Source organism: Dendrobates tinctorius, unplaced genomic scaffold (genome assembly GCF_039654945.1).
Source record: "Dendrobates tinctorius isolate UK_male_01 unplaced genomic scaffold, ASM3965494v1 ptg000041l, whole genome shotgun sequence".
NCBI classification, from domain to species: domain Eukaryota; kingdom Metazoa; phylum Chordata; class Amphibia; order Anura; family Dendrobatidae; genus Dendrobates; species Dendrobates tinctorius.
This window is the reverse complement of record NW_027361709.1, coordinates 721,403-748,997: the sequence shown is the minus strand read 5'-3', so window position 1 is coordinate 748,997 and position 27,595 is coordinate 721,403. Positions and strand designations below refer to the sequence as shown.

At 47.0% G+C, this 27,595-nt stretch overlaps 1 protein-coding gene across 4 annotated transcripts in view; it reads left to right on the top strand.

The window, feature by feature from the left end:
- RAD18 (RAD18 E3 ubiquitin protein ligase) overlaps nucleotides 1-26,916 on the top strand; it is a 281,611-nt gene extending 254,695 nt beyond the window's left edge. For all 4 annotated transcript variants that reach the window (XM_073574946.1, XM_073574947.1, XM_073574945.1 and 1 more), the window contains one exon: nucleotides 25,887-26,916. In XM_073574946.1, the coding sequence (XP_073431047.1) occupies nucleotides 25,887-25,986 (100 nt within the window). In that variant the 3' untranslated portion in view covers nucleotides 25,987-26,916. The remainder of the gene's footprint in view (nucleotides 1-25,886) is intronic.
- Nucleotides 26,917-27,595: the final 679 nt, after the last annotated feature.

The following is a 27,595-nucleotide window of genomic DNA, read 5'->3' as shown; positions in this document are numbered from 1 at the left end:
CGATGCTCAGTGCCAGCCCGCGCCTCAGGCCCGGTGAGACGTCGTTATAGATGCCCGGGTGCTTGCCTCTGCTCCAATCAGTGAAGGGCAGCGCAGGTCCGGCCATCATCTCTCCAGTGCAGCTCGTGCCTGAACACTTGACTTGTCTGTATCGGTGTAATTCACGACCTGCAATAAAGACTCCTTCCATGACGCACACAAGATGCCGTGAGACAACATCCCTTGTACCGGTCACAGGGCCTCTATCCTCACATCTGTCCTATTTACAGCTCCATAGGTGCCGGCCTATGAAGGATCCCTAAGGTAGAGACGACGTATTGCATCAGCAGAGCCTGGCATCACCTGCACTGTGTCTGGCTGCAATGCTTGCTGAAGAGCCAAGTACCAGGACCCTTGTGGTGTCCACCTACCCGGAATAAAAGACTCGAAAGCAATGATCAATCACCTGCAACACTCCGGCTTTGGCAAACCTGGTCATCAATGTGCTCTCCAGCAGCTATCAGGGTGAGCGGGAAGCTTTAGGTTCCCCATGGTGTTCCAAAACAAAAGCCTAAAGTGTAAAAGTCCCGCATTGTGTTGTGTATTGTTATACTTGTATGGTATTGTGGGTTCATGGCTGAGAAGCCGCTGCTGTCCTGAGTCACAGTCCAGATCCTAAGAAGTATAGACGTGCATACATTATATCCATGCTGTTAACTTTCAGGCGGCAGCGACCACACCGTATGTTACAGCCAACAGCTGGAATTCTGCACAGGAATAGTTACCATGTAAGCAGTATTATAGTAGTTATATTCTTGTACATAGGGGGCAGTATTATAGTAGTTATATTCTTGTACATAGGGGGCAGTATTATAGTAATTATATTCTTGTACATAGGGGCAGTATTATATCAGTTATATTCTTGTACATAGGGGCAGTATTATAGTAGTTATATTCTTGTACATAGGGGGCAGTATTATAGTAGTTATATTCTTGTACATAGGGGCAGTATTATAGTAATTATATTCTTGTACATAGGGGCAGTATTATAGTAGTTATATTCTTGTACATAGGGGCAGTATTATAGTAGTTATTTTCTTGTACATAGGGGGCAGTATTATAGTAGTTACATTCTTATACATAGGAGTAGTATTATAGCAGTTATATTCTTGTACATAGGGAGCAGTATTATAGTAGTTATATTCTTGTACATAGCAGTATTATAGTAGTTATATTCTTGTACATAGGGGGCAGTATTATAGTAGTTATATTCTTTTACATAGGGACAGTATTATAGTAGTTATATTCTTGTACATTGGAGCAGTATTATAGTAGTTATATTCTTGTACATAGGAGCAGTATTATAGTAGTTATATTCTTTTACATAGGGACAGTATTATAGTAGTTATATTCTTTTACATAGGGGCAGTATTATAGTAGTTACATTCTTGTACATAGGGGGCAGTATTATAGTAGTTATATTCTTGTACATAGGGGCAGTATTATAGTAGTTATATTCTTGTACATAGGGGCAGTATTATAGTAGTTATATTCTTGTACATAGGGGCAGTATTATAGTAGTTATATTCTTGTACATTGTACATAGGGAGCAGTATTATAGTAGTTATATTCTTGTACATAGGAGCAGTATTATAGCAGTTATATTCTTGTACATAGGGGCAGTATTATACTAGTTATATTCTTGTACATAGGGGGCAGTATTATAGTAGTTATATTCTTGTACATAGGGAGCAGTATTATAGTAGTTATATTCTTGTACATAGGAGCAGTATTATAGCAGTTATATTCTTGTACATAGGGGCAGTATTATAGTAGTTATATTCTTGTACATAGGGGGCAGTATTATAGTAGTTATATTCTTGTATATAGGAGCAATATTATAGTAGTTATATTCTTGTACATAGGGGGCAGTATTATAGTAGTTATATTCTTGTACATAGGGGGCAGTATTATAGCAGTTATATTCTTGTACATTGTACATAGGGAGCAGTATTATAGTAGTTATATTCTTGTACATAGGGGCAGTATTATAGCAGTTATATTCTTGTACATAGGGGGCAGTATTATAGTAGTTATATTCTTGTACATAGGGGTCAGTATTATAGTAGTTATATTCTTGTACATAGGGGGCAAGTATTATAGTAGTTATATTCTTGTACATAGGGGGCAGTATTATAGTAGTTGTGATGTAACTGGTGATATACTATTGGTTCTGTCCTGAGGAATGATGAGAATGACAGGGGTATTTTTTGGCTTCGTATCTTGAGCGTTAACCAACAGGAATGAATTCCCTCTGGGAGACTGGGCTGTAGGAGGTTGTGTCGTGGCTCACAGCCGCTCATGTCTACATTGTGTAATATTTATGACTTCAGCAATCCTTCTTGTCCATTATACGGTGTTTTTTCTCTGGTTTGTACACTGTGGCTGTATGTTCGCTCTCCAACTCCCTGTGACGTTGATGCCTCTTCATTTCACAGTAATGCCGGTCCTGTAGGAATCGCTCTTCTTAGTATTAGTTCACCTGCGGCCGGCTGTAAACCTTTCACTCGGGCGATGTTTCATCGCTCTTGTTCTTAATTCTTAGTTTGGAGGTGTCTGTTTTATTTGACTTTTGCCTTTCATATTTTGTTCATTAGAATTTCAGAGAAGTTTTATAGATGTGTGTCCACTCAATTCACTCGATCTCCTTTCCTTTTTGCTCTTGCAGGAGCAGATTGACTTCTTGGACCATTAGGGTATGTTCACACGTTAAGTATTTGATGCAGAAATTTCTGCAGCATTTCTGTGTCTCTTGGCAAAAGAAACGCAGTAGTAAAATCACACGTTTTTTTGTGTGTTTTTGGTGCCAACCTTTCTCCACTCATTAATATGAAATTATTGTGCAGTTCACCTGACCCCACCTCATCATGTATTTCTTTGTCTTTGTTGTTTCTTGCCATTTTTTGCATCAAATTCTTCAAAATGGCGTTTGTGCTTCATGAATTTAGCTCCAAGTTACAAATAGACTTTATTTTTGTTTTTTACCTTTTTTGCAATTCGCACAGCCTGCTGCTCTGTCCTAGAAGTTCTGCTGGTAGCGTGGTAATTTATGTGCCCTGTAATACGCGGAGGATAATTGACATTTGATAGTTAGGGATTTTAGGAAGATGTTTCCTGTAATATAGGATGTTGTCTCGCTGCTCCTGGGAGACCTGGAAAGTGCTTCTTGTTTTGCGATTCATCTCGTCACTTCATCTAATTCTTTGATTAAACATTGTGTTTGCTCTTTGTTTGTTGCTGAGCTGTACACGCTGGTTTCCAAGACATTGTCTGCCCGGGAATAAATCCTCGCTCGCCGCTGCTGGGCTGCGTTCAGACTGCGTTTAATACCGACTGCTCCATTGTACAGCCATAATAACACTTTGGCAGGTGTTAATCCTGGGCAAAAAAAAGAAAAATTGGAAGCAATAGCAAATAATGTTTCAGTAGGTTGACCTCCTGCCATGTGTCACATCATCGGAGAGAATAGGAGAAGCAAAAAATCACAATGGTTGTGGAAGTGCATAGGTCCAAAAGGCTTTAATACAAATAGAGAAAAAAATAATTCTTGGTACATTGTGGTGCAACCTTACTGTTTTTTTTTACTTGTATACGTTGTTTGGTTGGCACCTGTTCACACTAGCTTACATGTGCTGGGCCTTTTTTTTCTCCATTTGTATTAAAGCTGACCAATGACAGACTGAGAACAATAGTGACGAGTCCTGTGATTTTATCTTTGTCTGTGCATTCGGTATTGCCATGCGTCTGGGTTGGAACCCTCGAGCCTGTGTTTTGTGGTCGGCTTCTCTGTACGCCGAGCCACAGCAGATACACCTATTCTCCAGGTGTTTAGTTTGTTATCTTTGCTTCAGTCTATTTAGGTTTACAGGTGGTTTCATTTTCTCATTTATCTGCCCTATCACCTTTCTATGCGGCTTTATATACTTTCCCCCTGCTGTTATTTTCTGCTGGTGATAGCCTCATTTGGATGTCCAGCTGTACTGCTGTAGTTTAAGCCAGTCAATGAAAGACCAGCTAGGGTTTATCTCTCTGCTGTTTGTTCTTTACTCTGCACCTAACTTCTGTTTCTTTTTAGGAAGTAGGAGGCATATTCTCTAATAGTACGTACTCAATCGTTTATTTTCTATTTTGTGATTTATTTTACTCAATCTGAGATCTTTGTATCTCAGCACACTTTCCCTTCTGTCTGTAATTTGCACTCTGCTCTGCCCTTTTGGTTCTTTAGGAGGAATGGGAAGCGCTCGACGGCCTTTGAGGTAGCATAGGTCCTAGCTGCCATCGTCTGGTCAGTGGTTAGGGCTATGTCGGCTCTCTCAGGAGCCGCTAGGAACTTTGGGGTCAGGAGCTCTAGTTTGTACAGGAGACGGCAGCGGCGGTTGCCGTTTTTAGTGTGTAACCTATTTTCCCGAGTGAGTTGTTACACTATCATTATAGGTATATATCTTATATAATTAAGGATTGGCGTCTGTCTCTTATTAACATGCTCCCATTAATGGAGGTCTCCCCACCTACAGATTCACAATTTAGGGCTTATTTATGTATTATTACTTTGATAATGAGAATACAGCGGATGAGCGCTTGTTTAGTCTTCTGGGTGCCCGCGATGGCGATGAAGGTGCTGATAATAGCGCTCCGCTTATGCATCGGCATGTTCATATGAGCGCACATCATTGATGATCTGAATAAGCCTCTTCCATCTTCTCCATGAATGAACATCACATCGGATCAGGAGCATTTCTCTGGATAAACACGGGCAGTTGTCGGATTATTACGACCAGCGCAGACACCGTCATAAAAAGGTCAGTGTCCAACATGAAATAAGCATGAAGAAAATATAAACCTCATGTGGCCGACGGTGCTGAGAAATCCATACCGTCATACCGAAGAGACGTTCTCGACTCTGCCCAGATAATCCAAGATCTAGACATTTCATGCGATTTATAGGACGCAGCAAATCTAATAATGTGATATCATCCAGCGTACCTGGACGATAAATCCGACTGGAGGCGACAACGCGCTGACACTTATGACATTTACTTTTTGAAAAAGTTTGAAATAAAAATACCTAAATCCTTTCTTTTTTTGTTCTATATCCTGGGTCAGAGTTATATTGGTCTGCTGCTCTTCCTGGAATTCAGTGAACCAGGAGGTACTGGATGAACTGGATTAGGTGCAGAGAAGTGTGTTGCTTGGTTTACTGTGCAGATAACTGGTCATTTTACTGCCAGGATTTTGCTCCTCTTTTTCAGACTTCTTAATAGGCTTATTGATACGACATGCTGGTAATTACTGATTTTTGAGTGTTTCGGGATCGGTGGAATTGATTACCCACAGATCGCTGCCGATCACTGCGGCCCCCAGAAGATATGGGTTCCATCAGACCACCCACTTAGTCAATTGTTTTTCACCAGTCAGTCTTGCCCAAGCATTTTATTATAGAGGTGTCTCATGGCCTGAGAGCGCTGCTCCTGTGTCTTTCTTCTTGGGCCAAGTCAGCAGTGCGGCTGGAGGTCTCTCATGACCTGAGAGCGCTGCTCTTCTGTCTCTCTTCTTACTCCAGGTCAGCAGTGTAGCTGGAGGTTTCTCGTGGCCTGAGAGCGCTGCTCCTGTGTCTCTCGCAGTCTGTGGTCTTAGGCCAAGTCAGCAGTGCGGCTGGAGGTCTCTCATGACCTGAGAGCGCTGCTCTTCTGTCTCTCTTCTTACTACAGGTCAGCAGTGTAGCTGGAGGTTTCTCGTGGCCTGAGAGCGCTGCTCCTGTGTCTCTCGCAGTCTGTGGTCTTAGGCCAGGTCAGCAGTGTGGCTGGAGGTGTCTCATGGCCTGAGAGCGCTGCTCCTGTGCCTCTCGTCTTAGGCCAGGTCAGCAGTGCGACTGGAGGTGTCTTGAGGCCTGAGAGCGCTGCTCCTGTGCCTCTCGTCTTAGGCCAGGTCAGCAGTGCGACTGGAGGTGTCTCATGACCTGAGAGTGCTGCTCCTGTGTCTCTCGCAGTCTCTCTCTTCTTAGGCCAAGTCAGCAGTGCGGCTGGAGGTGTCTCATGACCTGAGAGTGCTGCTCTTCTGTCTCTCTTCTTACTCCAGGTCAGCAGTGTAGCTGGAGGTGTCTCGAGGCCTGAGAGCGCTGCTCCTGTGCCTCTCGTCTTAGGCCAGGTCAGCAGTGCGACTGGAGGTGTCTCATGACCTGAGAGTGCTGCTCCTGTGTCTCTCGCAGTCTCTCTCTTCTTAGGCCAAGTCAGTAGTGTGGCTGGAGGTGTCTCATGACCTGAGAGTGCTGCTCTTCTGTCTCTCTTCTTACTCCAGGTCAGCAGTGTGGCTGGAGGTGTCTCATGGCCTGAGAGCGCTGCTCCTGTGCCTCTCGTCTTAGGCCAGGTCAGCAGTGCGACTGGAGGTGTCTCATGGCCTGAGAGCGCTGCTCCTGTGCCTCTCGTCTTAGGCCAGGTCAGCAGTGTGGCTGGAGGTGTCTCATGGCCTGAGAGCGCTGCTCCTGTGACTCTTGCTGTCTCTCATCTAGGCCAGGTCAGCAGTGTGACTGGAGGTGTCTCATGGCCTACGAGCGCTGCTCCTGTGCCTCTCGCTGTCTCGTCTAGGCCAGGTCAGCAGTGCGGCTGAAGGTGTCTCATGGCCTGAGAGTGCTGCTCCTGTGTCTCTCATCTTAGGCCTGGTCAGCAGTGTGGCTGGTGGTGTCTCATGGCCTAAGAGCGCTGCTCCTGTGCCTCTCGCTGTCTCTCATCTTAGGCCAGGTCAGCAGTGCAGCTGTCCCTCCTAATTACGGAGCTGGATGCCGACTATAATATTTACTGTTCTCATAATATAACCTGGCATCCAGTGATGCTGGCGGCTCGTTCGCTCCAATAGCCGCAGGGTGATGTTTGTATGACCGCAGGGAGCGCCCCGGGGATCGTGCCTGTCGTCAATGACTCCGCTTGCGCGAGAAGCATCGTGTAGAGATGAATAGACTCGCGGCTTTAGAAGTGGCGCACATAAAGAGAGAGATTATCACCCTCCTCTTCCAGACACAGCGCTGGTTAATCTGTTTCTTCTGGAGATTTTGTATACTTGTTGTGATATATAAACAGTAACTTCCAGCCGTCAGTCATTGTCATTAGCAGGATGATTAATAAGACGGACTGACTCTTAATCCCCATTCTAAATCATCCCAAAGGTTAAGATGGGGCTCTGTGCTGCCGGTCATGTCTTTCTACTCCAGACTTCCCCCAACCCTTTCCTTGGGCACTGAGCATAGTCTTAAGGAGCATAAAAGGGTCTTCCCCAAACTGTTCAGTTGTGGCGGCTTTACACCACTCTATCCGACACTTGGCATTGTGCTTGGTGATGTACAGCTGCACGCAGCTGCTCGTCCATGAAGCTCGCAGTGGGATGCAGTATTTATGCAGATGTTAATGCCAAAGGAGGTCTGGACTCCGCAGTTATGGGGTCAGCAGAGCAATGGTGACTTTTCTGTCCTCAACACTCGGCCCCCCACTCTGTAATGTTACGGGTCTCCACTTCATGGCTGTGGTTCCTTCCACTTATCAGTAATATTACTCACAGGTGATGGGGGAAGATTGAGGAGGAAGAAATGTCATGGACTGACTTGTTACCCCGGAGGCTGCTATTATAGGTCTTGGCTAGTATCAGGCAGCTCCACACCATCGGCAGATCTGTCACATGGTAGTAAAGGCAGACGGCATGGCGGGGGACCAGAGATTATACACTGGTAACGAGGGGCTGTAAGTTATACACAAACACGTCTGGTGATGTACCCCTTCACACCTTAGATTGTTGGCGTGCAATTGTTTTTCTTTTTGTCACACATATTTAAACTTTTTTTTAATTAAGGCATCTGTTTTATATACACCTGGATCTGAAGCTGGATCCTTCTTCTCCTTTATGTCCTACAACAGTGGTGACGTGACGGATGTTATACCCTGGGAGGCTATGGGTCCGGATGTTATACCCTGCAAAGCTATGAGTCCGGATGTTAGACCCTGGGAGGCTATGTGGCCGGATGTTAGACCCTGGGAGGCTATGGGGCCGGATGTTAGACCCTGGGAGGCTATGGGGCCGGATGTTAGACCCTGGGAGGCTATGGGGCCGGATGTTAGACCCTGGGAGGCTATGGGTCCGGATGTTATACCCTGCAAAGCTATGAGTCCGGATGTTAGACCCTGGGAGGCTATGGGGCAGGATGTTAGACCCTGGGAGGCTATGGGGCCGGATGTTAGACCCTGGGAGGCTATGGGGCCGGATGTTAGACCCTGGGAGGCTATGGGGCCGGATGTTAGACCCTGGGAGGCTATGGGGCCGGATGTTAGACCCTGGGAGGCTATGGGGCCGGATGTTAGACCCTGGGAGGCTATGGGGCCGGATGTTATACACTGGGAGGCTATGGGGCCGGATGTTAGACCCTGGGAGGCTATGGGGCCGGATGTTAGACCCTGGGAGGCTATGGGGCCGGATGTTATACCCTGCAAAGCTATGAGTCCGGATGTTAGACCCTGGGAGGCTATGGGGCCGGATGTTAGACCCTGGGAGGCTATGGGGCCGGATGTTAGACCCTGGGAGGCTATGGGGCCGGATGTTAGACCCTGGGAGGCTATGGGGCCGGATGTTAGACCCTGGGAGGCTATGGGGCCGGATGTTAGACCCTGGGAGGCTATGGGGCCGGATGTTAGACCCTGGGAGGCTATGGGGCCGGATGTTAGACCCTGGGAGGCTATGGGGCCGGATGTTAGACCCTGGGAGGCTATGGGGCCGGATGTTAGACCCTGGGAGGCTATGGGGCCGGATGTTAGACCCTGGGAGGCTATGGGGCCGGATGTTAGACCCTGGGAGGCTATGGGGCCGGATGTTAGACCCTGGGAGGCTATGGGGCCGGATGTTAGACCCTGGGAGGCTATGGGGCCGGATGTTAGACCCTGGGAGGCTATGGGGCCGGATGTTAGACCCTGGGAGGCTATGGGGCCGGATGTTAGACCCTGGGAGGCTATGGGGCCGGGTGTTAGACCCTGGGATGCTATGGGGTCGGGTGTTAGACCCTGGGAGGCTATGGGGCCGGATGTTAGACCCTGGGAGGCTATGGGGCCGGATGTTAGACCCTGGGAGGCTATGGGGCCGGATGTTAGACCCTGGGAGGCTATGGGGCCGGATGTTAGACCCTGGGAGGCTATGGGGCCGGATGTTAGACCCTGGGAGGCTAAGGGGCCGGATGTTAGACCCTGGGAGGCTATGGGGCCGGATGTTGTACCCTGGGAGGCTATGGGGCCGGATGTTAGACCCTGGGAGGCTATGGGGCTGGATGTTAGACCCTGGGAGGTGTGATAAAACACTCCGGGATCGCCTTTGCTGGGGTCAAAGGTCACGTGCGTTCAGCATGAAACTCAGGTGCACAGCCGGGGTCTGGGTATAACTGACACTGGGTCAGGTTTATTAAAGGTGAAAGCAATGCATAAAGAAAAAAAAACATAAAACAAATCCTTGCCTGTCCGGCACTAACTAAACAAGGTACAACCTAACTACCAACTGGCGGGCTTCTCCCGTCCAGCCAAACCACAGTTGCAGTGGGCACTGCTTTCACACTCTTGTGTCTCTCACACAGACAGGCTCTCTGTGTTCCCAGGCTGAGACACTCACACAACCACCTGGCATCCTTTTATATCCACCCTCCCATTATTCATTAGTCACCAGGTGAGATACTGACCAGACTAGGCCACATAGGAAAGGTATCTGGGCGGGATATACCTGCCCTCATCCACTATTCCCACATGATTCTCACAGAGGCTATGGGGCTGGATGTTACACCCTGGGAGGCTATGGGGCCGGATGTTAGACCCTGGGAGGCTATGGATCCAGATATTATACACTGTGAGACTATGGGTCCGGATGTTATACACTGGGAGGCTATCGGCCTGGATGTTATACCCTGGGAGGCTATGGGGTCGGATGTTACACCCTGGGAAGCTAAGGGTCCGGATGTTATACCCTCGGAGGCTATGGGTCCGGATGATATACACTTTGAGGCTATGGGTCCGGATGTTATACACTGGGAGGTTATGGGTCCGGATGTTATACCCTGGGAGGCTATGGGGCCGGATGTTAGACCCTGGGAGGCTATGGAGCCGGATGTTAGACCCTGGGAGGCTATGGGGCTGGATGTTAGACCCTGGGAGGCTATGGGTCCAGCTATTATACCCTGGGAGGCTATGGAGATGGATGTTAAACACTGGGAGGCTATGGGGCTGGATGAAATACACTGGGTGGCTTGGGGCCGGATGTTACACGCAGGTGGGTGAGGGGCCGGATGTTATACCCTCTGAGGCTATGGGTCCGAATGTTATACACTGGGAGGCTATGGGTCCGGATGTTATACCCTGGGAGGCTATGGGGCCGGATGTTAGACCCTGGGAGGCTATGGGGTCGGATGTTAGACCCTGGGAGGCTATGGGGCCGGATGTTAGACCCTGGGAGGCTATGGGTCCAGATATTATACCCTGGGAGGCTATGGAGAAGGATGTTATACACTGGGAGGCTATGGGGCTGGATGAAGTACACTGGGTGGCTTGGGGCCGGATGTTACACGCAGGTGGGTGAGGGGCCTGATGTTATACACTGGGAGGCTATGGGTCCGGATGTTATACCCTGGGAGGCTATGGGTCCGGATGTTATACACTGGGAGGCTATGGGTCCGGATGTTATACCCTGGGAGGCTATGGGTCCGGATGTTATACCCTGGGAGGCTATGGGGCCGGATGTTAGACCCTGGGAGGCTATGGGGCCGGATGTTAGACCCTGGGAGGCTATGGGGCCGGATGTTAGACCCTGGGAGGCTATGGGGCCGGATGTTAGACCCTGGGAGGCTATGGGGCCGGATGTTAGACCCTGGGAGGCTATGGGGCCGGATGTTAGACCCTGGGAGGCTATGGGGCCGGATGTTAGACCCTGGGAGGCTATGGGGCCGGATGTTAGACCCTGGGAGGCTATGGGGCCGGATGTTAGACCCTGGGAGGCTATGGGGCCTGATGTTAGACCCTGGGAGGCTATGGAGACGGATGTTATACACTGGGAGGCTATGGGGCCGGATAAAATACACTGGGTGGCTTGGGGCCTGATGTTATACCCTCTGAGGCTATGGGTCCGGATGTTATACACTGGGAGGTTATGTATCCGGATGTTATACACTGGGAGGCTATGGGTCCGGATGTTAGACCCTGGGAGGCTATGGGTCCAGATATTATACCCTGGGAGGCTATGGAGAAGGATGTTATACACTGGGAGGCTATGGGGCTGGATGAAGTACACTGGGTGGCTTGGGGCCGGATGTTACACGCAGGTGGGTAAGGGGCCTGATGTTATACCCTGGGGAGGCTATGGGTCCAGATGTTATACCCTGGGAGGCTTTGGGTCGGGATGTTATACCCTGGGAGGCTATGGGGCCTGATGTTATACCCTGGGAGGCTATGGGGCCTGATGTTATACCCTGGGAGGCTATGGGGCCGTATGTTAGACCCTGGGAGGCTATGGGGCCGTATGTTAGACCCTGGGAGGCTATGGGGCCGTATGTTAGACCCTGGGAGGCTATGGGGCCGGATGTTAGACCCTGGGAGGCTATGGATCCAGATATTATACACTGTGAGACTATGGGTCCGGATGTTGTACACTGGGAGGCTATGGGTCCGGATGTTATACCCTGGGAGGCTAAGGGTCCGGATGTTATACCCTTGGAGACTATGCGTCCGGATGTTATACCCTCGGAGGCTATGGGTCTGGATGATATACACTGGGAGGCTATGGGGCCGGATGTTAGACCCTGGGAGGCTATGGGTCCAGATATTATACCCTGGGAGGCTATGGAGATGGATGTTATACACTGGGAGGCTATGGGGTCGGATGAAATACACTGGGTGGCTTGGGGCCGGATGTTACACGCAAGTGGGTGAGGGGCCGGATGTTATACCCTCTGAGGCTATGGGTCCGGATGTTATACACTGGGAGGCTATGGGTCCGGATGTTATACCCTGGGAGGCTATGGGTCCGGATGTTATACACTGGGAGGCTATGGGTCCAGATGTTATACCCTGGGAGGCTATGGGGCCGGATGTTAGACCCTGGGAGGCTATGGGGCCGGATGTTAGACCCTGGAAGGCTATGGGGCCGGATGTTAGACCCTGGGAGGCTATTGGGCCTGATGTTAGACCCTGGGAGGCTATGGAGACGGATGTTATACACTGGGAGGCTATGGGGCCGGATAAAATACACTGGGTGGCTTGGGGCCTGATGTTATACCCTCTGAGGCTATGGGTCCGGATGTTATACACTGGGAGGTTATGTATCCGGATGTTATACACTGGGAGGCTATGGGTCCGGATGTTAGACCCTGGGAGGCTATGGGTCCAGATATTATACCCTGGGAGGCTATGGAGAAGGATGTTATACACTGGGAGGCTATGGGGCTGGATGAAGTACACTGGGTGGCTTGGGGCCGGATGTTACACGCAGGTGGGTGAGGGGCCTGATGTTATACCCTGGGGAGGCTATGGGTCCGGATGTTATACCCTGGGAGGCTTTGGGTCGGGATGTTATACCCTGGGAGGCTATGGGGCCTGATGTTATACCCTGGGAGGCTATGGGGCCGTATGTTAGACCCTGGGAGGCTATGGGGCCGTATGTTAGACCCTGGGAGGCTATGGGGCCGTATGTTAGACCCTGGGAGGCTATGGGGCCGTATGTTAGACCCTGGGAGGCTATGGGGCCGTATGTTAGACCCTGGGAGGCTATGGATCCAGATATTATACACTGTGAGACTATGGGTCCGGATGTTATACACTGGGAGGCTATGGGTCCGGATGTTATACCCTGGGAGGCTAAGGGTCCGGATGTTATACCCTTGGAGACTATGCATCCGGATGTTATACCCTCGGAGGCTATGGGTCTGGATGATATACACTGGGAGGCTATGGGGCCGGATGTTAGACCCTGGGAGGCTATGGGTCCAGATATTATACCCTGGGAGGCTATGGAGATGGATGTTATACACTGGGAGGCTATGGGGTCGGATGAAATACACTGGGTGGCTTGGGGCCGGATGTTACACGCAAGTGGGTGAGGGGCCGGATGTTATACCCTCTGAGGCTATGGGTCCGGATGTTATACACTGGGAGGCTATGGGTCCGGATGTTATACCCTGGGAGGCTATGGGTCCGGATGTTATACACTGGGAGGCTATGGGTCCGGATGTTAGACCCTGGGAGGCTATGGGGCCGGATGTTAGACCCTGGGAGGCTATGGGGCCGGATGTTAGACCCTGGGAGGCTATGGGGCCGGATGTTAGACCCTGGGAGGCTATGGGGCCGGATGTTAGACCTTGGGAGGCTATGGGGCCGGATGTTAGACCCTGGGAGGCTATGGGGCCTGATGTTAGACCCTGGGAGGCTATGGAGACGGATGTTATACACTGGGAGGCTATGGGGCCGGATAAAATACACTGGGTGGCTTGGGGCCTGATGTTATACCCTCTGAGGCTATGGGTCCGGATGTTATACACTGGGAGGTTATGTATCCGGATGTTATACACTGGGAGGCTATGGGTCCGGATGTTAGACCCTGGGAGGCTATGGGTCTTGATGTTAGACCCTGGGAGGCTATGGGTCCGGATGTTATACACTGGGAGGCTATGGGTCCGGATGTTAGACCCTGGGAGGCTATGGGTCCGGATGTTAGACCCTGGGAGGCTATGGGTCCGGATGTTAGACCCTGGGAGGCTATGGGTCCGGATGTTAGACCCTGGGAGGCTATGGGGCCGGATGTTAGACCCTGGGAGGCTATGGAGAAGGATGTTAGACCCTGGGAGGCTATGGAGAAGGATGTTACACACTGGGAGACCAGGGCTGTGGAGTCGGTAAGCCAAACCTGCGACTCCGACTCCTCAATTTCCCTTACACCGACTCCACGACTCCGACTCCCACACATATTGCTTATATTTAAGCGAAAAATTTATTGTAGTACAATGTGAACCTCAGACATTTAATCATTTTTATGATCCAATAATCAAGATATTTAGATAGAACAGAATATATATTGGTGTACTACCCGGTTTTCATTCTTTTTGGTACAGATACGATATGGATAGACAGATATGGATAAATGGATAGATAGAGCAGATTTCTAATCTGCTTTTGCTATTGAAAACATTATCTATGAGCTCAAAAACCTTTCAGGTGATGTAGGTTTTTTTAAAAAGATGATCAGCTTTTGCAGCTGAAAAACGTATCCTCAAAAAACACAGGAAAAACGCTGTGTGTGAATGTAGCCTTAGATCAGGAATAGAACAGCCATTTATAGGACATTTCATAACTTTCCCAAACTCCTATGAAAAAATATTCAGCACATCCTGCATTGAACTACTGTACCCAATTTATTATATATTGTCGGAGTCGGTCCATTTTATACCGACTCCAACTCCGACTCCACCAAAATGAGCTCCGACTCCACGACTCCGACTCCGACTCCACAGCCCTGTGGGAGACTTTGGGGCTGGATGAAATACAATGCGTGGCTTGGGGCCGGATGTTACACGCAGGTGGGTGAAGGGCCGGATGTTATACCCTTTGAGGCTATGGGTACGGATGTTATACAATGGGAGGCTATGTACTGTATGTAGCCTGGGAGGCTATGTATAGTAGTGCAGCATTTGCACATCTTCATAGATGTGTGCGCCGGAGTGTTGTGTCATGGATGGCAGCATGTGGAGACCGGCTGCCAGATGTCACAGTATGAACAGCAGCACATATAACAGTCATACACACAACTGTGCAGTTATCTCGCTCTACGCGCCGACCCCCGTGACTTGTAGCTGGACGATTAGTGACTATGAGCATAATGGTGAGCGCCGCTCATGTCTGGGCCTCTGGCCCTTCACCCTCCTGTATCGGTGTAGATGGCCCAGGTATTGCTCGGCAATGTACGGGTGATTCCGAGATCTGTAATCGGCAGTCACAATGCGCGTCTGCTTTATTTAGTGCCATTTACTCCTTAATGAGAAGCTCTACCCTTCAGAATCTGATATTATTTCTAATGATGCGGTGCCCCCTCTAAGCATGGACGCCACAATTATGCCATTAGTAGGATAAAGGCTGGGCACCAATATGGCTGCTTCTCTCACATCCCAAGTAAAAAATCAAGAAATGCTTTTTTTTTTTGCTATTTTCTTATTTTTTTTTTATAATCAAGCCCTTTGACCACTGTAAGGGCTGTAGAGTCGGTAAGCCAAACCTGCGACTCCGACTCCTCAATTTCCCTTACACCGAATCCGACTCCCACATATATTGTTTATATTTAAGTGAAAAATTTATTGTAGTACAATGTGAACATCAGACATTTAATCATTTCTATGATACAATAATCAAGACATTTAGATAGAACATAATATCTATTTATTGGAATACAACTTTAGAACACAAAAAACTGTAATAAATTGTAAATATGTAATACACTATGTAATATCGATTACATACATATGGTACAGACCAAAGTTTGGACACACCTTCTCATTCAAAGAGTTTTCTTTATTTTCATGACTATGAAAATTGTAGATTCACTCGGAAGGCATCAAAACTATGAATTACCACATGTGGAATTATATAATTAACAAAAAAAGTGTGCAACAACTGAAAAGATGTCTTATATTCTAGGTTCTTCAAAGTAGCCACCTTTTGCTTTGATTACTGCTTTGCACACTCTTGACATTCTCTTGTGAGCTTCAAGAGGTAGTCACCAGAAATGGTCTTCCAACAGTCTTGAAGGAGTTTCCAGAGATGCTTAGCACTTGTTGGCCCTTTTGCCTTCACTCTGCGGTCCAGCTCACCCCAAACCATCTTGATTGGGTTCAGGTCTGGTGACTGTGGAGGCCAGGTCATCTGGCGTAGCACCCCATCACTCTCCTTCTTGGTCAGATAGCCCTTACACAGCCTGAAGTTGTGTTTGAGGTCATTGTCCTGTTGAAAAATAAATGATGGTCCAACTAAACACAAACCGGATGGAATAGCATGCCGCTGCAAGATGCTGTGGTAGCCATGCTGGTTCAGTATGCCTTCAATTTTGAATAAATCCCCAACAGTGTCACCAGCAAAGCCCCCCCACACCATCACACCACCTCCTCCATGCTTCACGGTGGGAACCAGGCATGTAGAGTCCATCCATTCACCTTTTCTGCGTCGCACAAAGATACGGTGGTTGGAACCAAAGATCTCAAATTTGGACTCATCAGACCAAAGCACAGATTTCCACTGGTCTAATGTCCATTCCTTGTGTTCTTTAGCACAAACAAGTCTCTTCTGCTTGTTGCCTGTCCTTAGCAGTGGTTTCCTAGCAGCTATTTTACCATGAAGGCCTGCTGCACAAAGTCTCCTCTTAACAGTTGTTGTAGAGATGTGTCTGCTGCTAGAACTCTGTGTGGCATTGACCTGGTCTCCAATCTGAGCTGCTGTTAACCTGCGATTTCTGAGGCTGGTGATTCGGATGAACTTATCCTCCGCAGCAGAGGTGACTCTTGTTCTTCCTTTCCTGGGGCGGTCCTCATGTGAGCCAGTTTCTTTGTACCGCTTGATGGTTTTTGCCACTGCACTTGGGGACACTTTCAAAGTTTTCCCAATTTTTCGGACTGACTGACCTTCATTTCTCAAAGTAATGATGGCCACTCGTTTTTCTTTACTCAGCTGCTTTTTTCTTGCCATAATACAAATTCTAACAGTCTATTCAGTAGGACTATCAGCTGTGTATCCACCAGACTTCTGCACAACACAACTGATGGTCCCAACCTCATTTATAAGGCAAGAAATCCCACTTATTAAACCTGACAGGGCACACCTGTGAAGTGAAAACCATTTCCGGTGACTACCTCTTGAAGCTCATCAAGAGAATGCCAAGAGTGTGCAAAGCAGAAATCAAAGCAAAAGGTGGCTACTTTGAAGAACCTAGAATATAAGACATACAGTGTTTTCAGTTGTTTCACACTTTTTTGTTAATTATATAATTCCACATCTGTTAATTCATAGTTTTGATGCCTTCAGAGTGAATCTACAATTTTCATAGTCATGAAAATAAAGAAAATGCTTTGAGAGGGTGTGTCCAAACTTTTGGTCTGTACTGTGTGTGTGTATGTGTGTGTGTATGTGTGTATATATGTATATATATATATATAATACATACATACACACACACACTATGACTTATCTCGGCTAAGATAATGCCTAGATCCTCAGGCTACATTCACACTATGGGCGTAGCCAGGATCAAACCTGGGGGGGGGGGGCAGAACCTCATACTGTTCTGCAGAATTTCATACTGCACACCTCAGCTGCTGCAGAGCCTCATACTTCACACCCCTACACTTGAAAATAAAGCCTGCACCTTAAGAAGATGTGGTGATGAATGCAGTCTATTTATTCCAACTATCAGTTGATGTTGATGTTACTGAAGACGAGCAATGCCTGTCCTGGGCGTCCTTTTGGGCAGCTATGAGGTGTACCTGACTGGTGCTAAAAAAAGGAGTGTTAGTCTGTGTACTACCCGGCTTTCATTCTTTTTGGTACAGATACGATATGGATAGACAGATATGGATAAATGGATATGTAGATAGAGCAGATTTCTAATCTGCTTTTGCTATTGAAAACATTATCTATGAGCTCAAAAACCTTTCAGGTGATGCAGTTTTTTAAAAAGCTGATCGGCTTTTGCAGCTGAAAAACGTATCCTCAAAAAACGCAGGAAAAACGCTGTGTGTGAATGTAGCCTTAGATCAGGAATAGAACAGTCATTTATAGGACATTTCAGAACTTTCCCAAATTCCTATGAAAAAATATTCAGCACATTCTGCATTGAACTACTGTACCCAATTTATTATATATTTTAGGAGTCGGAGTCGGTCCATTTTATACCGACTCCAACTCCGACTCCACCAAAATGAGCACCGACTCCGACTCCACAGCCCTGGTATTTACATGTACCTAGATGTACCAATGGAAGCCAAAATAAAATCCTCCATGCTTTACACTGCATGTTTTATTAATAAAAAAAAAAAACAGCCAATGCTTACATTTCAGTAGAGCAGACTCCACGTATGTTCCTTGTTTATACCCACGAGTCGTAGGGTTATTTCCCCAGATCCCTCTTTTCTCACACGTTTATGAGGAGAACATATGTTTCCATGAAATAGAAGGAAATCGCGTGCGTCAACGCTGAGGAAATCCTGATGTTTTTCTCTTGAGACATTGAAGTGTTCGTTTTCTTAGAATTAGTCTAGAAATCCATTATCCTGCTGTGTCTCAGAGCATAGAGAGATCTCATAGAGGATAGGTGTGGACATGGCTGACCGTACGCTCTACGGCCCTTGTGGGTGTCAGCTTTTGCTCGGTTTATTCACTTCCAGTCCTCGTAGTTTCCTCTGATATTCAGACCATGAAGCTGTGTCTGAGATGACAGTGTATTAGCTAATATCACTGTAGTATAGGAGGACACCTCTTCCACCATAGAGAACACGTCTATATCCTGCCATAATCATTACTAGTGTAGGTAACCAAAATCAGCAGCAGGAGATCCGCTCCATCACCAGGCTGCAGGCAACCCATTACTTCATTGGTGGGTCAGTCCAGTCCTGATACTGATACTGTATCCTCTGGTGTCTCCTCTTGGGCGGGACCCTTCCTCTGTTTTCTCCTGTTGGGGGGAACCCTTCCTCTGTTGTCTCTTATTTGATGGGACCCTTCTTGTGGAGCCTCCTGTTAGTGCAACCATTCCTCTGTTGCCTCCAGTTGGCTGTGATCCTTCATCTGGTGTCTCCTATTGGACCTTTCCTCTGGTGTCTCTTATTGGACCCTTCCACTGTTGTCTCCTGTTGGATGGGACTCTTCCTCTGTTGCCTCCTGTTGGGTGGGACCCTTCCTCTGGCGTCTCCGGTTGTACCCTTCCTCTGGCGTCTCCGGTTGGACCCTTCCTCTGGCGTCTCCGGTTGGACCCTTCCTCTGGCGTCTCCGGTTGGACCCTTCCTCTGGCGTCTCCGGTTGGACCCTTCCTCTGGCGTCTCCAGTTGGACCCTTCCTCTGGCGTCTCCGGTTGGACCCTTCCTCTGGCGTCTCCGGTTGGACCCTTCCTCTGGCGTCTCCGGTTGGGTGGCACCCTTGCTCTGATGTCTCCTGTTGGGTGGGGCTTTCCTGGTGCCTTGTGTACCGTATATGGGATTCTTCTTCTGATGTCTCCGCTTCCATTGGACCCCTTATACGGTCTTACAGGGTTCTTTGTGTAATGTCCTAAGCTGTATGTGGTGCCCTTTCTTTCTTGCCCTATGTGGGGACCCTCCTTTCTTACATCATGCAGCTATTTAAGAGCCCTGCTCGGATTCATTCATGGGGCCCTACTTCTCCCGTGTTACAGGTCCTTCCTGTCATTGTCAGCCCTGCCCGTCACTTGTGCCTGCTGTACATGTCTGCTGTGAGTGATGATGGCATAATGCCTTTTGTGCTCTATTATAGACCGCGGAGAGTGATGGTAACAGAGGGGAGGGCCTGATTGCAGGATGGGATCGGGAACTGAGCGGCCTCCGGCCCTAATGCTCTGTCTTTGTTTCTTGGTTATTGTGAAGCCAATATTCAATGATTGCAGCCGGTGCCAGGATAAGTGCCGCATTGATGACAGGCCGGCAGCAATGAGTAACAAGTGGCCTTTCCCTCCTACACAGAGCGGAGGGAGTGGGCGCTCACCTCTAGTGCCCCTCATTAATGGCACAAGGATATTACACGACACATAGTGAGCCCAGTATTAACCCTTCAAGCAAGACAATAGATGTCAGACATAGCAACCTGGCTGGGGTCCATCAGCAGTGACCATGCAGCCAATACCATCTAGATCAGTGTCATTATAATGTCCAACCATCGACCCTAGCAGATGCTCCAGTATTTCTAGATAGAGCATTTTGTCCCAAAATGAAGACACATTGATGAGTTACAGCTTGCCAGCATTCGGCACTGTTTTTACTTGGTTTTTTTGCTGACGCGCATTCATCAGCAGTTATTAAATGTAAGAGGTCCCTACAGCAGCCCCTAATAGTCCTGGGGGCATGTTCGTGGAATCTTAGAGATATTTGGGTCTCCTGTTTTGAGTGAAATGCTGTGGAGGAGACCGAATACCGAGAGCAAACAGCATTTCAGCCTTAGAGATGGCCTTCAGATCTATCGGGGAGCGGCACATGTCAGAAAAATACTTTACGTTGGCATTCCTGCTGCTACTAAAATATTACAGTAAGGCATATTTTGACACATCTACAGCTTTATTCTTTAAGCTACGAATAGTCTTTCTTTAAACTGAATTTCATTATTTTAGTCCTGGATTCAGTTTAATAGAACTCCAACAAATTTAATATGTATTTTTCATATATATACACACACCAGTTGCCTGAAAATAGAAATATACAAGGACATTGTCTACAGTCACCACTAGCTCTTTGTATACAGAGATACATGATAAGATCCTGTCTGCAGCCACCACTATGGGGAGCTCCCTGTATACAGAGATACATGATAAGATCCTGTCTGCAGCCACCACTATGGAGAGCTCTCTGTATACAGAGATACATGATAAGATCCTGTCTGCAGCCACCACTAGGGGGAGGTCCCTGTATACAGAGATACATGATAAGATCCTGTCTGCAGCCACCACTAGGGGGAGCTCCCTGTATACAGAGATACATGATAAGATCCTGTCTGCAGTCACCACTAGGGGGAGGTCCCTGTATACAGAGATACATGATAAGATCCTGTCTGCAGCCACCACTAGGGGGAGCTCCCTGTATACAGAGATACATGATAAGATCCTGTCTGCAGCCACCACTATGGGGAGCTCTCTGTATACAGAGATACATGATAAGATCCTGTCTGCAGCCACCACTAGGGGGAGCTCCCTGTATACAGAGATACATGATAAGATCCTGTCTGCAGCCACCACTAGGGGGAGCTCCCTGTATACAGAGATACATGATAAGATCCTGTCTGCAGCCACCACTAGGGGGAGGTCCCTGTATACAGAGATACATGATAAGATCCTGTCTGCAGCCACCACTAGGGGGAGCTCTCTGTATACAGAGATACATGATAAGATCCTGTCTGCAGTCACCACTAGGGGGAGATCCCTGTATACAGAGATACATGCATGATAAGGGACGCCTCGCATGTGAGCTGGCAGCGTACCATCCAAGTAATGACATTTTTTCATAGCGTGATATAGACCCCTATAAACCTCACCTTACCTTATGACCATTGTTAGGTTAAAGCGTCACTGGTGAAGATATGAGGGTTTTTTCGGGGAACCTTTGGCTAACTATTGATTCTCATTAATTATTGGCTGGTGTAATCTCTGTAGTTGAGGTTTAATACAGGTGTGCAATTAGTGTTGTAAACCACCGGTAATTTCATGGGGGATACTTATAGGAATGAATTATATAGCATCTGTATTTAAACTGCATGTATATCACTGCTGTTAATTGGCATCACCTGAAATGGCAATGATTCCCTCCTTCTTGCTATACTTGCACTTTTCTTGTTGTTCTCATTTTTAAGATATTTCAATAAAAATTAATTTTAATTTTTATGGTACTTTATTTTATTTCTCCTATACACGAGTAGGGGTGATTTTTGTTGTATATAATAAGATCCTGTCTGCAGCCACCACTAGGGGGAGCTCCCTGTATATAGAGATACATGATAACATCCTGTCTGCAGCCTCCAATAGGGGGAGCTCCCTGTATACAGAGGTACATGATAAGATCATGTCAGCAGCCACCACTAGGAGGAGCTCCCTGTTTACAGAGATACATAATAAGATCCTGACTGCAGCCACCACTAGGGGGAGCTCCTTGTATACAAAGATACATGATAATATTCTGTCTGCAGCCACCACTAGGGGGAGCTCCCTGTATACAGAGGTACATGATAAGATCCTGTCTGCAGCCACCACTAGGAGGAGCTCCCTGTATACAGAGATACATAATAAGATTCTGTCTGCAGTCACCATTAGGGGGAGCTCTCTGTATATAGAGATACATGATAAGATCCTGTCTGCAGTCACCACTAGGGGGAGCTCCCAGTATACAGAGATACATGATAAGATCCTGTCTGCAGCCACCACTAGGGGGAGCTCCCAGTATACAGAGATACATGATAAGATCCTGTCTGCAGCCACCACTAGGGGGAGCTCCCTGTATACAGAGATACATAAGGTCCTGTCTGCAGCCACCACTAGGGGGAGCTCCCCGTTTACAGAGATACATAATAAGATCCTGTCTGCAGCCACCACTAGGGGGACCTCCCTGTATACAGAGGTACATGAGATCCTGTCTTCAGCCACCACTAGGGGGAGCTCCCTGTATACAGAGATACATAATAAGATCCTGTCTGCAGCCACCACTAGGGGGAGCTCCCTGTATACAGAGATACATGATAATATTCTGTCTGCAGCCACCAGTAGGGGGAACTCTCTGTATACAGAGATACATAATAATATCCTGTCTGCAGTCATCACTAGGGGGAGCTCCCTGTATACAGAGATACATGATAACATCCTGTCTGCAGCCACCACTAGAGGGAGCTCCCTGTATACAGAGATGCATGGTAAGATCCTGTCTGCAGCCACCACTAGGGGGAGCTCCCTGTATACAGAAATACATAAGATACTGTCTCTGTATACAGGGTGCTCCCCCTAGTGGTGGCTATGGGTAAACAGCAATGTATTATTTTATATCTGTCTATATGGAGGGTTTGGAGCTCTATATCAGAATGTAATGCTCATTTCAGGAGAGAAGTTTAAACTCCTTTGGATGAGAGGAGAACATCACTGTGAATCCCTGAGGTCTGTATTCTAGACTGATTCTTGACCCTGTCACCTGCCGTTGTCGTCATACTCATGGCGATTTCCATTCATTTCAGCTTTATCACATCACATATTTTCATATACCTTATATCTGGAGATGTATTTTTTTGCAATCTCAGAAGAATTTGACTTCTTTTTCTTATCCACATTAGCATTTACTTCCCGGCTTCCAGTTCTTTCCCGGTGGAGCGAACCTTGCTAGCGCCATTAATGCAGCTGCTTCTGTTAATTGGACTCGTCTCTGACTAATCACTCCATCTTCGATGGCAGCGCTAACTAGTAATGAAGGCAAAATCAGCTCAAAATCGGGGTTCCTGGAGCTTCTCCAAATATGATTATATTCTGGCAGCTCCTGGCAGGGAAAAGTATTCTTCAGGGTCTTCTAACAGAACTTGAAGGGGTCCAATTCTTTTAACATTAATTGTTGGGAATGCCGAGATCACGAAGTTGCCGCTGTCACAATTGCCATCTCTGGGACTGAGGACGTACAATGTCCTAGGCAGTGACAGCTAAACACATGACCTGGCCAGACGGGTGGATGAAAGAACATAGAAGTTTGCAATATGTTTCTGTTGGTCCATTGTATCTTAATTTATAAGAAGAAACGTTGTTGTTATATTGTGTATACAGCTTCAGTGCAGAGATATGTGTCTCCTTGGCTACAGACTGATGATGGGGGGCAGTTGAAAGGAAATAACAAATCAATACAGGATCTGACTACACCCAGCGTTTGTAGTCTGTATCTATGGACACACAAAGGTCTGCATAGGAGCTGTAGATGCAAAACGGCAACCCGGCTTCCTGGATCTCGCCGGCTGAACAGCTGATCGCCGCCTCAGCTGCATGTGTCGCAGCTGTGTCATAGCACATGCATGGAGAGCCTGTGTGTTGGGCTCTCCATGCATGTGTTGTGACTCACACAGCCGCAGCATATGCAGCTGCGGCGGCGATCAGCTGTTCAGCCGGCGAGATCTTGGAAGCCAGGTTGCCGAATAAGCTGGAAATCGAAGATATTCGCTCAATTCTAACCTTCATAAATTTTTGCAAAGTTTATTGTTGCAATGAAGTATTTAAAAAATAGTTGCAAAAGTCTGCATACCCTTTAAATGACAATTAATAAAGAAGAATGTCATCAGCTGCTAGAACATCCAGAAGTGAAATGATTCCAACCCCATGTTCTGCTGCAGCGGGAGCCATTGTGACTGGCAATGTGTCCCCCGACCCTCCGCTCACCTGCAGCATGGCGAACTGCATTCCTCTTCCCCCTTACCGGGCTATGACTGTTTTAAGGGAAACTGTTGACATTTGCAGATCTACTTGCTAGATCCGCGGGCGCCGACCTGCTGCGTATTTCAATAGTCCTCTATTACACAGCACAGCGAGAATCCACTTCGACAGCCCCTGAAAATGCTCAGAGAAAAAAAAATATTTCCAGCCAACACAGTTCCAGCTAATAAACCGTTTCAATAAATCTTCTCGGAAAGTTAGTCAATAGGGCACAGTTTAAAGCCAGCCTTCTCTCCAACTGCTGTGCAGATGGATGCCAGCTATTGCTCCCTGTTATCAGCAGTCTATGGCTACTTTTCGGATTGTAGGGCTTTGCATGCAGTGCCCATGTGTTTTCGGATAGTGCCCCTCTATCTGCTGACCGAGGGACTTTTTGATTTCGCCGGTATGAACCTAGCAGAGGTCTGCCTCGTGCGCAGCATGTTCTGCCTGCAGGAAACATAGCAGGACTGCAATTCAGAATCCATAAATCACACGTACATGTCCCGCAGATCTTGCAGGGCGCTGCTGCATCTTTTCAGATTGTTAGCTTTTGCATTGCAATCTGCTCTCCAGGACATTTCATTTTTGTGATGTTCCCTCAGACTTTTTTCTTGCCTTATATATTCATATGCTATGTTTGATAAGTCAGGGTTTTAGGGTGCAGTCTGTGGGATGCAGATTTACATCCGCTGGGACATCTCATAGATGTTGATTAGATGATCACAAATGTTCCAGATCTTTTTCTTTCTGCATGACATATTGTACCTGCAGCATCCATGTATTGTCTGTATAAGGATGCTGGACGTAGTCTTTGTTGGTCTTCATATCGTGATGCTGAGTCACTTCTCACCGGCAAGCCATGAGTCACGGAAGTCAAGGAGTCTGAGGTCAAAAGCCAGGAGGATGCGTCATAAAGAAAGGGGAAAGACAAAGACGTAGTCAGGTCACAGTCCAAGGTCAGAATCACAAGAAGGTAGCGTATCAAGACAAGGGCTAGGCAAATGGATGGTCAAAGACAAATTCAAGGCTGGACAACAAAGATCAGAATATTAGAACTCAGAGCAAAGAGTAAACACAAAACGGAGCTAAGCTACAGCTAGCAAAGTTCTAATCATTGCCATCCAGCAAAATAGCCAGGTAATCACCAGAACGGGTGATACCTAGGGGAAACCCCACAGGCATGGCCATATAGGACAGCTAAGCTCTGGGGTATAATACAGGATGTAACTCAGGATCAGTAATGTAATATATGTACACAGTGAGTGCACCAGCAGAATAGTGAGTGCAGCTCTGGGGTATAATACAGGTTGTAACTCAGGATCAGTAATGTAATCTATGTACACATTGACTGCACCAGCAGAATAGTGAGTGCAGCTCTGGAGTATAATACAGGAGGTAACTCAGGATATGTAATGTATGTACACAGTGACTGCACCAGCAGAATAGTGAGTGCAGCTCTGGAGTATAATACAGGATGTAACTCAGGATCAGTAATGTAATGTATGTACACATTGACTGCACCAGCAGAATAGTGAGTGCAGCTCTGGAGTATAAAACAGGATGTAACTCAGGATCAGTAATGTAATGTATGTACACAGTGACTGCACCAGCAGAATAGTGAGTGCAGCTCTAGGGTATAATACATGATTTATAACTATTTTTTATTTTGTCTTAAGGGATCAGCCAGGACACAGAAGGAGAAGGAGTAAAGTCACATCCTCCTTTGAAGCGTCTTCCAAACCACAAACATCAAGGAGCAAGAGGCAGCGCAAGTAAAAATTTCTCCTCTCCAGAGACTGAGGACGTCTCGTGAAACCTGAAGATGGTGAACTCAGATGACTTTCCTCTTACAGGATAATCTGCTGCATCTGGAGCCTTAGAAGTCAGGAGGTTTTCCTGATAATTGAGGGGTCCCCAGTAGTTTTTCTGTACCTGGTTTCTGTCAGTGCTGCTGGGAAAGCTGGCTGAATACCAGTATGTCCACCATTTATAGCTCCTTGGATTTGGTTTGCACACTCTAATATTCGGGGATACTGTTTGTTGTCTAATATAGTCATCTGTTGGCATAATGACTATTCAAGAGTCTGGAAAGGTTGAGAGCCCCCCGTGACTGTCATTGCTGCCATATTGGTTGTCACCCAGCTTTCCCAGAACACCTTTACTTCTTTACAGGAAAGGACAACTCGAGGGTTTATATCTACTTAACAGAAATCCTTTTTTCTCACTCTTGAATTTCTTATGGTGTAATAGGGACTTGACACAAATTTGGAAAAACACATGTCTGCGGAGCCGCAGGAGGGCAGGTAATAGGGTTTTCTGCATTGCGTGGACCCTGTGTCCGGATGTGACCTCCGCTCTGTGATTCCGCTTATTAATGTGAACATGAAACTGACGCGATGGAAACATTATCACTTTTAGACTTTTCTAATTTTTCCATTTTCCTACAGTGTGTGATCTTTTCTTCTGTGTACAGGGGTGCGAGCCTTCGCTGCTGTGTCCCCTCGTCCGTCGGTCTCCATCGACGCTGTTGTTATTTATGTGCCTTTTATGTCTCTGGTTGATGCCGGTTTGTAGTTTCTTTTTATCATAACAAGAATGTGTCACAATTCTGGGCTTTTTATACATCAGTGGTAAATCTACTTTCAGACACGTCCTTGGTAAAATCAAGCTATAGCCAACGAATAAATATATTCTATTTGCTGCTTTCATAGACGTGCGTCCTTCATTACAGAATTTCTTTGTTTGCAGCCGTCACTGCACCGACAGCAAAGAGCGAAACCTTCTGTGCAGTCTCTTGTGTTTCCAGCAGATGGGAAGTAGCTGTCACCTCCTCGTGTCATCAGACTGCTTGTTCTGTCACCCGTGCACCTAGACCATCCCTCTTATCTTCTCTCCTGTCCTCTCCTTTTTTCCCAAGTGTTGTAATCCAGCCTTGAGACTTTTTACCCCTCATATACAGGCTGTAGGTGCAATAGCTTACTTCTTCTCTGACGTGAATTGCAATAGAAATGAATGCACCTGCAGCCTGGTCCATAACTGCATCACCTGAAAGGTCACATCTGTAATTTATGGGACTCCGGTTATGATGATGGTGAGATAGTTACAGTATTAATATACAACGGTCCCGATCGGAGGATTTTCGTGAGGTTGTATTTAGGGTCTGTGTTCTGTATTCCAAAACAAAAAAAAACAGATTCCTGCATATTTTGGAAAAATATTCAGAATTGATAGTCCTCAGTGGTTGATACCTTTTAATGGCTAACTGAAAAGATGGTAACACATTGCAAGCTTTCGAGACTACGCAGGTCTCTTCATCAGGCTAGACTAATACAAAATCTGAAGAGTCACATACTTATGCACAATACAACACAGAAAAAATGCAATA